Source organism: Odocoileus virginianus, chromosome 17 (genome assembly GCF_023699985.2).
Source record: "Odocoileus virginianus isolate 20LAN1187 ecotype Illinois chromosome 17, Ovbor_1.2, whole genome shotgun sequence".
Taxonomy (NCBI): domain Eukaryota; kingdom Metazoa; phylum Chordata; class Mammalia; order Artiodactyla; family Cervidae; genus Odocoileus; species Odocoileus virginianus.
Window position 1 is genome coordinate 7,850,952 of NC_069690.1, and position 15,268 is coordinate 7,866,219.

At 38.8% G+C, this 15,268-nt stretch overlaps 1 protein-coding gene and 2 long non-coding RNA genes across 4 annotated transcripts; 2 read left to right on the plus strand and 1 right to left on the minus strand.

Moving 5' to 3' along the window:
- Positions 1–4,536: 4,536 nt before the first annotated feature.
- On the minus strand, positions 4,537–8,261 carry SRSF1 (serine and arginine rich splicing factor 1). Of its 2 annotated transcripts, XR_002317583.2 has the most exons (5): positions 7,964–8,261; positions 7,370–7,554; positions 6,860–7,032; positions 5,977–6,656; positions 4,537–5,061 (listed from the first exon to the last, which is right to left on the minus strand). XR_002317583.2 is itself a non-coding variant. In XM_020912678.2 (4 exons), exons 1-4 carry the CDS (start codon positions 8,155–8,157, stop codon positions 6,462–6,464), a joined length of 747 nt encoding a protein of 248 aa, XP_020768337.1. In that variant the 5' UTR covers positions 8,158–8,261; the 3' UTR covers positions 4,537–6,461. The 2 variants fall into 2 exon arrangements, 1 of the variants encoding a protein (XP_020768337.1); XM_020912678.2 differs by having other exon boundaries at positions 4,537–6,656.
- On the plus strand, positions 7,490–14,520 carry LOC110149945 (uncharacterized). The gene is made up of 2 exons (XR_011492089.1): positions 7,490–7,579; positions 14,213–14,520. It is a non-coding gene; the product is annotated as an uncharacterized lncRNA (long non-coding RNA).
- LOC139038990 (uncharacterized) lies at positions 7,997–9,811 on the plus strand. Its single transcript, XR_011492088.1, has 2 exons — positions 7,997–8,087; positions 9,051–9,811. It is a non-coding gene; the product is annotated as an uncharacterized lncRNA (long non-coding RNA).
- Positions 14,521–15,268: the final 748 nt, after the last annotated feature.

A 15,268-nucleotide genomic window follows, 5' to 3' on the forward strand; every position in this document is an offset into this window, starting at 1 on the left:
ATCTCAGACTTACAAAGGCCCTCCTAACACCCAGCACTTCAGGGTGCAATTCTGCCATGCCATATGGCACTTAAAACAACCTCCAAGTTCAGCCTTTTTCTTTTACAAAGGGAATTCCAGATTTTCACTTGAGCAATTTAGGATTTAGTCTCTTCACAAGATAAATTAAGACATCCGAGCTAACATTTTTTGAATTAAGGGATACTTTAATGCACTTTCAGTACTCAATCCAATTTGCAGCAAGGCTATTTCACTAGTTAGCAACTACCTTTGGTAGCCTAACTTGCTACATAAAATGTGAGCTTGGTAGGCAAGGTAATCTGTGGAAATGTGACTCTCTTCTACGTTTATCCTCTTTTGGTGTCTTATTCTTCAAAGCAGTTTGTAACATGTATGTCCGAAGCCAAGTGCTCCCATACTGACTAAATGGTATCACCAGTGGGCCTAAAAAACTTATTTTTAATGACAAAAAAGCTTGTGTCCTTTATATTCTTGTAAAGTTGAAGGGAGGCTGGAATGACAAAATGCTGAAGTGTTAGTTCCTAACAGAGAAGTCAGTACTGACATTTTCATCACACTGTTCTGTTGATCTGTTGTTCTGTTTGATCACTGCCTGTTCTGTAAAACAGAAAAATTTAAGTAGCCAACTTCATGAATAGACAGGGTTCTATGACACAACAACAATCACTGAAAGTCTCAGTAATGTCAAGAAATAAGACATCATTCCAGAAAGTGTTTCACAAAGGTTTCTTAAAGGATACTCATTTTTTTATATCACATGACCAATTCCATGGCTAGATGGGGGGTCAGGGGTGGAATGGGTGGCACACATCTACTCCTGTACCTGATTCTTACACTTCTGGCCTTACTATTACATACTTGGGGGGTGTACAAGGCAGGCAGAAAAACAAGCAGCTTCATATCTTCAGCATTTTGTCCTAAGTCCCAGAACCTAGACAGTTTTCTGATTTATACAAGGTTGGTACTCATTAACTACACAAAACCCAAAGGAAAAGGCAAAGGATTTTGACCAACTGATGGAGAGGCAAAGTTAAGAGTTACAGGAAAAAAACTTAGACCAAAAAAATTCTAACTTTGGAGCTGACAGAGGATTAAGTTTCTACCTTGCTGTTACCATTCTTTGCCCTAGGGTCTTTCCTGGTTAATTTTGCATCATAGCTCCCTCTAGTGGCTATGTGATTTTTTCCCTAACATTTACTCAAATAGGGGGAGTGGAATAGACCATGGTAAGCAAAATAACACCCCTCCAGACAACTCATTAGACATCTGGCATACCTTTAAAATTGTTTGCTCAAAGTACATTTGGTGAGGATGAGTATAGCATTCTACAGCTCTTAATTTCTACTATCTTTACACTGATAATCCTATCAGCAATTATAAAAAGTTGAAACACGTTAACCTTTTTAAGAGATGAAGATGAAACACCCAGGATCTACTCAACTGTTTCTTGTTTTGCATACATACATTAAATAGCAATCTCCTTAGGTTTTCTCTCTTGCCAGTGAGCCACCCATTTTAAAATGTTTGAGATTTTTTTCTGCCTAAGAAGCACCAAGAACTTTTGTATAAGAAAAAAAGATCTTTCTCTCCTTTCATCCCTAAAAAAATCACATTAAAAGGTTGTCAGGTACAGCTTTCAAAGTTACCAAGAAGCACTCCCCACCCCAATCTCAATCTTAAGTATAATCACATGGATAAGCTGTTTTAAGTACACTGTAAGTTCTTGGATCTACATTGTAAGCAAAATTTTAGCCAGGATTACTATTTATTCAACAATCAGGAGACAAAATGAACACCTTTCTTTATAATCTCCCTTTACTTCATGACAATCCCACCCTGTCCTATAGGATCAGATTCTTATTTTAAAAAAATAGGTACTGGGAAAAATTACCCCCAAATAGAGTATTCCACCACATAGAATGGAATGGGAGAGTATTTATTTCCTTCAATGGAGACAATTACGAGTCCACTATAGCAACAGAATATAAAAAAATGTGTCATACCTCTTCTGGTGGCTGCTTCAGCCTAAAGAAATGTGGAACTAACAGCTTAATAAAGAAATCAACAGTAACTGGGTTTGTTTTCACTCACACACCCAAAACTACACAGAAGCCTTCACTCCATGTATTCCGTAATGGTTCTACAATCCCTTATCCAAACTCTCTAGGGCAGATGTATTTGAAATTCAGAGCGTTTTGCATTTTATAAAGGTTTCATATATAGACCCTTTACCACATTAACACTCAGCACAACCTGTGGCAACTGACAGTAGTATTTCTTCGTCACACCAAGTACAAAACAAATGCATTGATTCTGGTCATATTTTACATTCAATTTGCTTAACAAAAGATTTTGGAGTTCTGGGATAAAAGATTGTGAACCTGTTTTCTGTCTTTGCACCCTTCATACCATTATAGAAATAGGTTAAACCAAAGAATGGCTATAACAGAACTTCAGTCTAATAGTTTCTTTCCTTTTAATACTATTTATGGTAAATACAGACATGTAACTTGTGATTTCATTACAACGTCTTGTACAAAGTAAGCAAAAAAGCACACAAATAATTCACAGAAACTTGAAAAAAAAAAAGGCCCTTAACAAGCAAGATATATTTCAAAGACAAAACTGAGAAAGTTAAAATCTAGAATCATATTCAAGTTAGAGCACTACAATGATACATAAACACTCCAAACTATAAAACTTACGAGGGAAAAACAGTTTAAATGAACGACATCTGTTCACATTCCAAACAGCATTTTTAAAAAATTACTAAACTTAATTTTTAGAAATAAAATTCAGATCCCAAACAATTAGGAATCAGAAAATGGGTTTCTTACCTTTTGTTTCCAGGATGTAGGCTGAACAGCAAGGTGGGTTACTCAATCTGATGTTATGAGAAATAATTGCTTCTTAAAGAGACTTAAAACTTCCTTGATTAGAATAAATTATAAGCTCCCTACAACATCTAAGGGGACATAAATAGGGAGAAAAGCAGAAAATCCAAGACTGCTTTCTAAGAGTTACTAATATAGGTAGAGATTTAAGGTCCATTTCCTAAGACTGACAAATAGTCTGCATCTCCTCTTAAGATTAGTTGTCTAGTCTCCTCTTACTGAACTGGAAAACCTGGCACCTCTATCTTTCATACACAGGTTAAATCCTCTCTAATCTTAAACAGCCTATATATCAGGCACGTAGTATTTCCATCTCACTTCAATCTAGTTGGGACTCCAGAACTCATCTTTCAACTTAGCTTAAATGCACTCAACTTTTGAGGGCACTTCATCTTGGTCCTGTTTCCAAAATAATGAATACAAATAAACTCAGGGCCCGCTAAAGTCTAGCTCTTTACAAAATCATTTCCACTTTTAACATCTTACAAAAAAACTTGAATAAACTTTTTGGCCAACTCAGATGAAACAGCCTAGTTTTACGTATTGTCTACTCTTGGAACACTGTATTTTGAATTCCTACATTAAAACTTGTTACTCCCTTAGTGGATCTATACAAAGTACTCTAAAAAAATGGAATCCTAATCTTGACTTGACTATCCCTTCTCTTCCTCCTGACATTCCAGGAGGTTCATTTAATGTACTGGCTGGTGACCTTATGCAAATCTTCAGGCTGTCTCCACTACCAAGATTTCTAGTGTCTCCTAGATTTGAAATCACATCACCTGAATAGCAGTCTTAAATTCTGCTTCCAATTATAATTAACACTCAAGGGAAATCTAATGATTTAGCTATTTTCTAGGTGCACAAAAAGTGGTCTGATGATCGTGACTATCAGGAAATAAGAAAAAAAGATCAGGAATACTAAGTAAACCCCCCTCCTCCTTCCCCCAACTCTTAAGTGAAAATTTAGCACCAAGGGGCTACCAAGTAAAAGATACAAAAACTAGTAGGTGACAAGATGTCATTACTGCTTTGGTATGTTTTGGATAGTAACTATGATTGAGGAGAGTTCCAAGGCAAAATTTTAAAGAATGCCCAGCTTTTATTAGCAATGATTCAAATAAACAGTTAAATCTTCTAGTGTGCTATTCACATTTCAAACAGAAAATGTAATTTAAGAATTCTAATCTGCGCTGAATTTTAATACTTACCAATTTTTGAGATGAATTTATTTTCATTGAGAAACTCAAAGGCTAATAATACCAACATTCACTAGTCATTGCCTGATTTTACACAAAACTCTTATGCTAATTACCAAAATAAGCAGTATCCATAAACTTAAGTCATTTTTAATCAAAGCTTTGCAGCTTATCCTCCAGAAACTAAATCACCCTTCATTTACCACATTACATACACAACTATCTTATTCTCACTTTTTTCAATCTTCCCCTGAAGACTTTTACAATTAACAGTAAGAGATAATATCATCAGCAAATTCCTATCAAGAACCTTTAATTTACTAACACAAACACAAAAATCAGAATCTTATCAATTTTAAGTATTAACTGAGACTAGTCACCCAGTAAAAAAATCTTACAAGAGGAAAAAGGACAACCATGCATAGTTTTTTAAAAAATGTTTATTTTTTTCAAAGAAAAACGGCAACAGCCAATTGGAAACCTACTTATTCTTCAACTCCAATTTTGTTTTCTTTAAATTTAGAAGTGACTTACTGATTTACTATTTTAAACAAACCCCCCCTTTCCCCTTTAAATGTTTACCATCTACTCGTGCTGAATCCTTCCAAGGAGATTGCTCCAGCGTATATCTCCAGGTCCTCGCTTTGCTCCTTTTACCAAAAATGCAAAACACAATTCCATCGTGCATCTTAAGGGCTCCAATCGTCAAAAATAGGAAAAAAAAAAATTCTTTGGAATAGCCAATTAAGTTGAATAAAAAAAAAAAAAAAAAAAATCCACACGAATGCGGTTTGGTTGGGGCAGGAATCCACTCCTATGTTCCTGGTAATCTGATCCCGCTCCATGAATCCTTGTAATTCATCCTCCCTATCCTATCCACATTATGATTTGAATCCAATGATCCAGCTCCAAGGATTGGGATCCAGTGAGCCCTCTCCAATCCAAACCTTTATAACCAGCAAAACCAAAAAAGAGGAGGCAAAATGTTAGATACTGTAATCAAAAAAGGTTTCTGGGGAATGATGAGTTATGTCTGTCATCAGTTTAACAGATGTACATCAATAACTATCAAATTCCCCAAAACAAGTTTCTGAATGGTGTTCTGATAAATTTTAGAAACTTAATCATCATAGAGACTAATTGGAAGAAGCATTTTATATTTACAGTTCAACTGATAATGCCAACACTTGTTACTGTACAGCGTATTACAGGTTTTGTGGTTGCAAAAAGTTAAGTAGTTGAAAAGTTTACTGGTACTGCTACCCCCCTAAGTCTAAACTAAATCTAACGCTCCCATTTGTAATTTAATTTGTAAATTAAAGTATTTTAAACATGAGTCAATTATGAATACTAGTTTAAAGGGGAAGGTGAGACTTAAAATTATTCCCAACTAGATTATCTACACCAATATGTTGGAATTCTATATTTTGCTTTCATTTTGTCTTTAAAAAATGAAGTAGCAACGCTATATCAGTCACACAGAGGACATGCAGATTTAGCAGTATTGATATTATACTCTATCTGGTTGGAATTAAAGACACCCTGTACCCACATGTACACCAACAGCAGGTCACACATTAACAGTTGTAACTAAGCATTATGACAAATTAGCCAGTTCTTCCCACATTAGTCCCTATTAAAACAAAAAAGGGAAGGGAGCAAAATAGTTACAAAATGGGCAATGTAATTTTGCCACAATTGCCAAGGTTTAAAGAGCAAAGCAATTGTAGCTAAAGGTAACTGCATAAGATGCTTACAAGTATTTTATGGTAGATGTATATATAATCAATTTAAACCCTTGCCTTTTAGTATAAGGTCAATACTGCCAATTTCATCTGTGACAATAGCACTTGGAGTCATACCATTGCCTCCATTATTGATCTGATCCTCCTCAATCCTCCTTTTGACAATCCTAAAATGATTGAAATGTGCTCCACAATCCTTAATCCAAAGCATTCTTAATCCATCTCTTCAGATATGTCTACAGAAAGACACATGAAAAGCAAGATAAACATAAGAACTTCCCCAGGTAAGATAACCACAAACACCCCCAACATCCCAGTTCACACAAACCAGAGCAGAATAGACATTTACACAATATCACAGTCTGAAGAGCATGGAGAGTTAACTAAATTTAAACAATCCTGGCTATGACATCACTTAAAATACAATTTATCGACATGAGGGGAATGTAGATGTTAGGAGCAAGGGGTATTACACAAGAATGCAATTCAACACTTTAGCCCATTCTGAACAAAACAGCTTGAATTAAAAAATGAAAAGATTGTACTGAATAAAGGAAAACTGTATACAACATGGGTTCTACAAAAAAGTGTCACCAATCATCTTATGTACGAGAGCGAGATCTGCTATGACGGGGAGAATAGCGTGGTGATCCTCTGCTTCTCCTTGGGGAATAACTTCGACTCCTGCTGTTGCTTCTGCTACGGCTTCTGCTACGACTACGGCTTCGAGATCGAGATCTTCCATAACTTGGACTTCTGGGCCCATCAACTTTAACCCGGATGTAGGCAGTTTCTCCCTATTGAATAGACAGAACTTTCGATTGAAAGATCTAAGCTTTCACCTGTCTTCAGGCATGCTGAATGAATACAACGTAATTTAAACCAGAGGCACTTTACTGGGTTTACTTGGACACCCTTGCCTGAATCTTACCTTCAAATTCCATAGTTAAGACCACTGTATCCAATTCTGGCCAATAAAAAGAATAAGTGTATAACCTACCTCATGAGATCTAAACTTAGTGTTATCCAGTTTTCGAACTGCATAGGTCATATCTTCTTTCCGTACAAACTCCACGACACCAGTGCCATCTCGGTAAACATCAGCATAACATACATCACCTGCTTCACGCATGTGATCCTTTAAATCCTGCCAGCTTCCACTTGGAGGCAGTCCTGAAAAAGATTTTTTTCAACAATTATCCTACTATTTCCCACTAAAGTTAAAATTTACATCAAAACCAAGACTACTTTAAAATTAATTAGTTTTAACATCTTAGGGTAAAGATTCAAAATTCTAGAATTAAAAACCCCAAATTATTCTAGGCATTGCAATCTAATTCGCTAAATCTCGAATACAGTAATTCCGGGTTACTAAATTCATCCATACGACTAAAATAATTGAAGATCTGGCATGAAAGCTAACATTCGTCAAACTGGTCATGCAAGGAAAACTTTAAAGTGTGGTATCTGACCAAAAGTGACATCAACCCGCATGGAACGGTAAACTCACCAGAGACAACCACTCTGTTTTCAGAACGCCTGGAAGGGGGGCCATAGCGGCCCCGGGGAGCCCCGCCACCTCCACCCCCGCCGCCGCCTCGGCCTGTACCACGGCCGCTTCGAGGAAACTCCACCCGCAGACGATATCCATCGTAATCATAGCCGTCGCGACCATACACCGCGTCTTCCGCATCCCTGCGTGATTACAGAAAGCCGAAGGGTAAGAAAATGGACCGGGAGGGGTGGCCAACTCCGTCGGGGAGCTAGCAGCGCCCCGCACATGCGCACCCGGGGTGGAAGAGCCCACATGCGCTGCATAATAGGAACGGCCCCTCCCCCACCCAGAAGCACGCCAGGCTCCCGACCACTACAGCAGCCCTCAGCGCCTCAGTTTCCCGCTCCGAGCCCGCAAGCCGGCTCTGGAGACGCCCGGGGGACCCAGTCACCAGAGAAGCCTCACCGACTCGGCTCCTCACTTCACTCGTGCACGGGCGATTCGTCTTGCTCCCAACCTCAGAGCCCACGTCCCCATTCTAAGGCCTTGGAGCATTCCCCAACTACTCCAACCTATATCCTCAAGGCCGCAAGTCCCTGGCCGCCTCACCGTGGGTCCTCGAACTCAACGAAGGCGAAGGGCGGTCCTCCGCGGCGATTCTTCAGGTCGATGTCGCGGATAGCACCGTATTTGTAGAACACGTCCTCAATGTCCTTGGTTCGGATGTCTGGAGGTAAGTTCCCTACGTAGATGCGGCAGTCGTTGTTCCCTGCCGGGCCACGAATCACACCACCTCCCGACATGGCGGCGACGAAAAGCGCGGACTCGAGAACAGGCCTTCCCACCAAGCCTAGCGAACGGCAGAGCGAGCCCGCCGCGACACCACGTCTCTCGCGGCCCCTCCAAAATGGCGCCTTTATCAGCTCGGCGCACGGATATGGGGGGGAGGGAGGAAGAGAAGCGGGAGGAAGCAGCTATTCGATTTCACTGCGCACGCGCAAGAGCGTAACGGATGCTGCGAAAGGGACGCTGGCGCACGCGCGACGTCACCCTCCGCGCGAAGGGGAAAAAAGTTCCCGCGTTCCCGTTGTGCCGAGAGCTTTGCAAAGGGAGTGACCGGCCGTGTGGTAAAGATTTAGGACAGAGCACTTGTAAAAGAGGGTCATTAATCTTGTCAAGTCCTGAAGAATAATCAGTTTCCCCAGGAATAAGTCTCCTAAAGCAAAGGCGCTTTGGAAGGATTTAGTGAAACCTAGCCCATAGCTTTATCCCACCATGCTCTGCGGTGTTAACGGCCTTCGGCGGGAAAGACGCCCCCGGGGGTGGAGTCAAAGGGGGAGGGACCGGGCGGTTGCTCCGGAAACGGGGGCGTCTTAGGAGACTGCGCCAGGTTTGGGACTCGGCGTTGTCTGTGATTCTGTGCAGAGGCAAGCCGTCACTTTGTGTTTCCGCCACGTCTCCTGTGAACCTGTGCGCTGCCTAGACAAGTGTGTAATATAGGGGAACCGAGCTTAGATTCCTTAGATTCTGCATCAAGTACCGTTCTACCTTCGGTTCAGCACCAAGCTTTGTATATGTTTAATAACTACATTCAACACTGCTTGTGTTAGTGGCAGCGATTCCTGCTCTGACCAATCGGTGGTGGTACCAACCGGGACTCAGATCTCTGTTTCTTTTTTTAATCGCCTATTACTAGGCCCAGCGCAGCGGAAAGGTGCACTGACGGTTGCAGAGTGAATTGTGCCTGTTGCTTCTCCATCCCTTTTCAACGAACGAGAAAAAACGCGCGCACCTACCTGTGTGCATGCAGAATCCTGAAGTTCCTTCCTTGTTTTGAGCTCATTAGTAGGCCTCTCAAGTAATATGAATGAGCCCAATGAACTTGTGAGAACTGCTGTGGCCGCTGGAGACCACAGTTGCTGCTCAGGCCTGATCTAGTGTACTGGTCCAAGGAGATTAGAACTTCCTACATTTTTTCCTATAGAGACATCTGAAATCTGGATTTTTATATGAAATGCTGGGACTTTAAATTATTAGTGATAAATTCAAATTAAAACAACAAATCTGCAGTCATAAATATGCTAAAACAGATCTGCACCCTAAGTGTAAGAATGATTTTCTTCAGTTTGTGTATTTATTTGTAACAGTCCCTCTCCTCAGGGATGTAAGGCGGTTTATAAAAATACTATAAACATTATTAAAACTAGGTGGAGAAATCTAGGTGCCTTTGAAATTTAAAAAAAAGATTGTTTAGAAGACATGTCTTCAGTTCTATAAGTTGATTGAATGTATTTTAGTAAATGTTTTTCAGTAAACCCCAAATACAAATTTAATTTGCTCCTCAGCAGATCCATGGAGGATCTTTGGTAGTCCTTAAAATCTCTGTGATAGTTGACAAATTTTGTGTATGTGTGTGTGTACTTTTTTGTGTGTCCTTTAAATCATCCTTCATTGACATATTTTATCTATTGCCTTTTTATTTTTTAAATATTTATTTTTAGTTGGTTGATGATTGGTTTATAATATTGGTTTGATTTCTGTCATACATCAACATGAATTAACCATAGGTGTCTATTTGTCTCCTCCCTCTTGAATCTCCCTCCCACCTCCGGCCCAGTCCCACCCCTCTAGGTTATTACAGAGTCCTGGTTTGAGTTCCCTGAGTCTCATAGCAAATTCCCATTGGCTCTCAATTTACATATGTTAGTATATATTCATCCACGCTACTCTCTCTGTTTATTACACCCTCTCCCTCTTCTCCCCACCCTTGTCCATAAGTCTGTTCTCTATGTCTACATCTCCATTGCAGCTCTGCAAACAGATTTATCAGTACCATTCTTCTAGATTCCATATACATATGTGTGTTAATATACAATATTTGTTTTTCTCTTTCTTAGTTACTTAACTGGAGAAAGCAATGATAACCCACTTTGGTACTGCCTGGAAAATCCCATGGACAGAGGAGCCTGGTGGGCTGCTGTCTGTGGGGTCGCACAGAGTCAGACATGACTGAAGCAACTTAGCAGCATCAGCAGTTACTTAACTCTGTATAATAGGTTCTAGGTTCATCCACCTCATTAAAACTGACTCAGATGCCATCACTGACATATTTTTAAACTGGGCTTGTAGTTTAGAAAGAGAAGACCCTTGGAATTCCCTGGCAGTCCAGTGGTTAGGACTCTAGCTTCCACTGCAGGGGGCACTGTATTCATCCCTGATTGGGAAATTAAGATCCCATATGCCAAGGTGTGACCAAAAAAGAGAGAGAGAAGACCCTGATAATTTTTAAAATGAGAAGTTGACCAAAAGGGACACTGTTTCAACAGATGTACTCCATAGTTATTTACTGAACACAGTTTCTTTTTAACTTTATCCATCCACTTATGGTTATACAGGTTGATCTTCTGTTGATTAATGTTAAATCAGTCTGCAGTGATTTAAACATAGGTGCTTTTAATTTCAAGGCATTTTAATTACAGAAAATAAGAAAGCTACAAATTTAATTTGATTTGTTCTTGTCCAGTTTGGTGGCTCAGATGGTAAAGCATCTGCCCGCAACGCAGGAGACCCAGGTTCGATCCCTGGGTTGGGAAGATCCCCTGGAGAAGGAAATGGCAACCCACTCCAGTAGTCTTGCTTGGAAAATCCCATGGACAGAGGACCCTGGTAGGCTACAGTCCATGAGGTCACAAAGAGTCGGACATGAGTGAGCGACTTCCGTTTCTTTTCTTTCTGTCCAATTTAATGCAGTCATTTCTTATTTTGTTTGGTTTAGAGAAGTACAAGGTAGAATTTAATAGAGTGAATAGAACATTCTTGTTTCTTTATTGGCCTATCGTATTTGAGTGTAACCAAATTATAGGTTCTGAGGTCTATGACCAAGGTCATGGATGGCTGTTTATCAAGGTCTCCCAGGATGATATTAGCTTGGGGATTATTACATTTAAGAGTGTGATCTTATACTATCAGTGTCCCAGAGTTTTCTGTCATGCTTTAGTCCAGAAGAGTAAAAAATAAGAGCAAATAAACCAAACCATTTGTTCATTTGTTGGTGGGAGAGGGTGAAGCAGATTCGTTTTTGATAACAGGGATGGTCAGATTGTACATGCCAAGAAAACTCTTCATCGGGTCTAGAGAGCAAGTCAGGAAGTCTCATAAGTAAATGAGGAATCAAAATGAGGTGCATCATTTTGAGAGAGATTTCATTCAGATCCTGGTGAAACCTGATAAATGATTCCTGTCCCACAACCAAGTGTACCTTTTCAAATACAGGAAAATTCAAACCCTTTAGATCTCTGTTACCTGAATAGTGCTACGTAAAGACTGGCAATTCTCTTTCTGTAGGCACACTTTCTTTAAACAGTGTACTAGACAATTGATTAGATTTTTACTGACCAAATTATAGGCACTTCATTTTGCCTCCTGAGATTACATCCTCATCTTAATTAGGGGTTTAGAGTGTTTCTAAACTTCTCAGTTACACATTCACAGACAGTTTTATGGATTGCTCCCATAACCAGCTAATTTATTAAGTATGGATTTTACCATTTTAATTCTCAGAAGCTGCCTTATTTTCCACACTGTTGGTGTATATGTAAAGTTACTTACTCAAAAAGAAACTCTAAATGCTTTTGATTCAATCCATAAGTATAAAGTAGTGTCAGCACTGTACTGTACCCTGGAGATAATTACTTGAGGGAAAAAAGGAAAAGAAATGCAAAGAGTTAGTTACTGTAAGGGTTGAGATCACAAAATCTAATTTTTCAGTGATTTTCCTAAAGCATAAAACTATACCTATGGTGATAGTTATGTAACTCTGAATATATACCAAAATCATTGAATTATAGAAGTAAAGCAAGTGAATTTTATGTGTGATGTGTGTGTGTGTGTGTGTGTGTGTGTGTGTGTGTGTGTGTGTGTAAGTTGCTCAGTCATGTCAGAGTCTTTGTGACCCCACGGACTGCAGCCTTTCAGACTACTCTGTCCATGGGATTCTCCAGGCAAGAATACTGGAGTGGGTTGCCATTTCCTTCTCCAGGGTATCTTTCTAACCCAGGGATCAAACCGGGTCTCCTGCATTGCAGGCAGATTCTTTACCATCTGAGCCATCAGGAGATTTTATGGTATATAAATTATAACTCAATAAAATTTTTTTAAATTATTGGGGAAAAAAATATCTCCACAATCAGCAAAATCTCTAGTACCATTGCTCTTCAGGCACTATTAAGGCTCGGAGGTGTTCTGGGGTAATTTGTGTTGGAATATGTCTTCCCTAATCTGGAAGTTCTGTTTTCAATATTTGTGTGTTAATCCCTACTGTCATTTCTGGGGATATCTGTTAATTTTACTAGGTGAGGAGAGACAGAGTTTAGGAATACTTGATTTTGTGAATAGCAGTTACCTCCAGAAACCACTCACTTGAATAATTCTCTATTCCCTTGTTCTCCTTGTTTTAGTGATTAATATTCTCTGAAAAAAGAAAAATAATAGTATCCTTTTATTTCATTCCTATTTCTCTCATCTTCTCTAGTGAACTATGTTGAGGACAGATTTCTGTTGTAACTCACTTTATTACCAGTAAATTTGCTATTAAAATGAATATTATTGACTTTTTACTGACTGTTATTTGAACAAACTGGGACTTTAGATTAGCAGTATGTTGTTTCTATGGAAACTGTATTGTGTTTCTGTCAGTGGATAGACACAATGGGTAGAATTGTTTTTCATTTCACAGTGTAGTAATGATGGCCACTCTTCAAGCCCCAATAAACCATCTTAATAATACAGTCCTGGTAATCTTATTTTAGGACTGACCGCTCTCATTCTCTGATTCTTCTTGTTTTGATTTTGGCTAATTCTAACCATCTTCATTGTCCACTGTCATATACAAACAGTAGTATATGTTTGTGCAGGAAAACAGCTGTTAGAATGCTCCATTACAAAGAGATGTATTTTCACCATGTCTCCCTTTTCCTATTAATACTATTGTTATTCCCTCTCCCCCTCTTCTTGCTTAGTTTTTTCTCTTAAAAAACTAAAACTCCAGTTCATCATATTGTATATATCTTAGTTGGAGTAAATAGTTGTTTAAAGAATTGTAATGAAAATATAGCAGATGTGCTTTATTTGCTAAAAATGCTACCTTTTGCCAGTTTTATATTAATAGTGTGAGTCCTGTATAAGTGTTAGCTATTATTAGTAGTAGTAGTAATGATGGTGTTATATGTTAATACTGTTGTCTAAGTATGTTAGAATAGTTTCAATAAAAATTTTATTTGAAGTTTTGAGAATGTGAAGTTTTTTTCCCCTTCATTGTTTTAAAAGATTATCTGAAAACTCTCAGAATTACTTTTCTAAATTTGCTTGCAGTGTTCAGTAGTTACAGAATAGAATACATGGCCCACAAGCCTAAAACACCTGGCTCTTTACAGGAAAAGCTCCCTCCAGCTTCTGGCCAAAAGAGAAAAACCTGCTTTTGTAATTCTTGCTTAAACCTAATTTAAAAATTCAGTTTTGTCATATTCTCTCTCTCATAGGTGTTTTTGATGGGTAATATCTTACATTGTTAATAGTTGTAAGCATAAGAAATACACTTTTTCAAGTGACATGTTGCATACACATGCTTCAGCAGCCATTGCTACAGTTTAATGCTGAGGTGCCCTGTCAGCTTGCCCAGCTGAGAATAAGAGGCGCAACTCTCCTCGAACTGGGTGCATTTTTTTGTTGTCTCATTGACTCAAAATTGCTTGTTGTAAGAGTGCAGGTAACTGTTCTTGCATTGAAGTAATGTTGCATGCAGAGTCCATAACAGATTTGTTCTAAGTAAGTTTTAATGTCTACTCACTGTGTCATTTGTAGATGCAGCTTCCAAATTCTGCAGATTATATTCCACAGTTCTGGGAACCCAGCAGCTTTCAGTCTGGTGCTAGTACGATCAGTGTGGCCCCAGAGGACTACGCGATGTGGATACCTGTGCAGTACTTCCTTGTCTGGTTCCAACCTGCATCCATGTGGTCTGGGGCGCACCAATCTTAATTCCTTCCAAGTCAGTTTCTACTTTTTGTGGAATCCAGGTTCCAGGGAGGAAAATTTCTTTCCCTTGATTCAGAATCTCCATTTCCTATCTTGGGATTTATCTTTATAATAAAGATGATTGAGAATGAGAATGTTTGCTTTTAAGGAATTTCCTTTCTTTTCTGCAGGAATAGAACCTCTCCTTCTGCCTCCAATAGAACAATTTCATCAGGTCCTTATGGGCAAACATTGATATATTTTCCAAAGTGTGGATTGTTCACAATTAATAACACATGTAGCATGTTCTCACGGCATAGTCAAGGCTGAACTTCATCAGCCAAACACGGTCTAGTACATTTTTCTTTTTCTAGTTTCCAGTTCTTCTAGTAAGTGATGAAAAACAAGTGTGAATACCTTTATATGGTCTCGTGGATCTCAGTTTCTGATCCAGTGCAAGCCACAGCTTAAATAAGCGTATACATATCCCCGCAAAAACATCTACATCCCTATAGAGATAAGCATTTTTATCTATGTTCCTAGTTCCCCATAATAATTTTGCAGTGGTAAAGCATATCTTTGCTAAAAACAATGATTTTTATGCCCAACTAATATATTCAGCTTCTCAGTCTAAAATATCCACAGTCAGGAAAGAGCTTTCTTTATAATTTTTCCCAGGTAAGTGGGTGTTATTTTAAATTTGTGCAACTGGAGAGCCCTATTAAGTAGGCTTTTTAACACAGAAGAAATAGTCTAAAGGATTATTCATATCTTCCACCTTTGTAGATATACTAACTGCTTATCACCTTAAAAATGTGTTTTTCTAGCTTCAACTAAATCCAGATTTTAAAAAAAAATTATAGGCATTTCTGTTAATGTTTTATCAAGTCACATTTCTTGAAC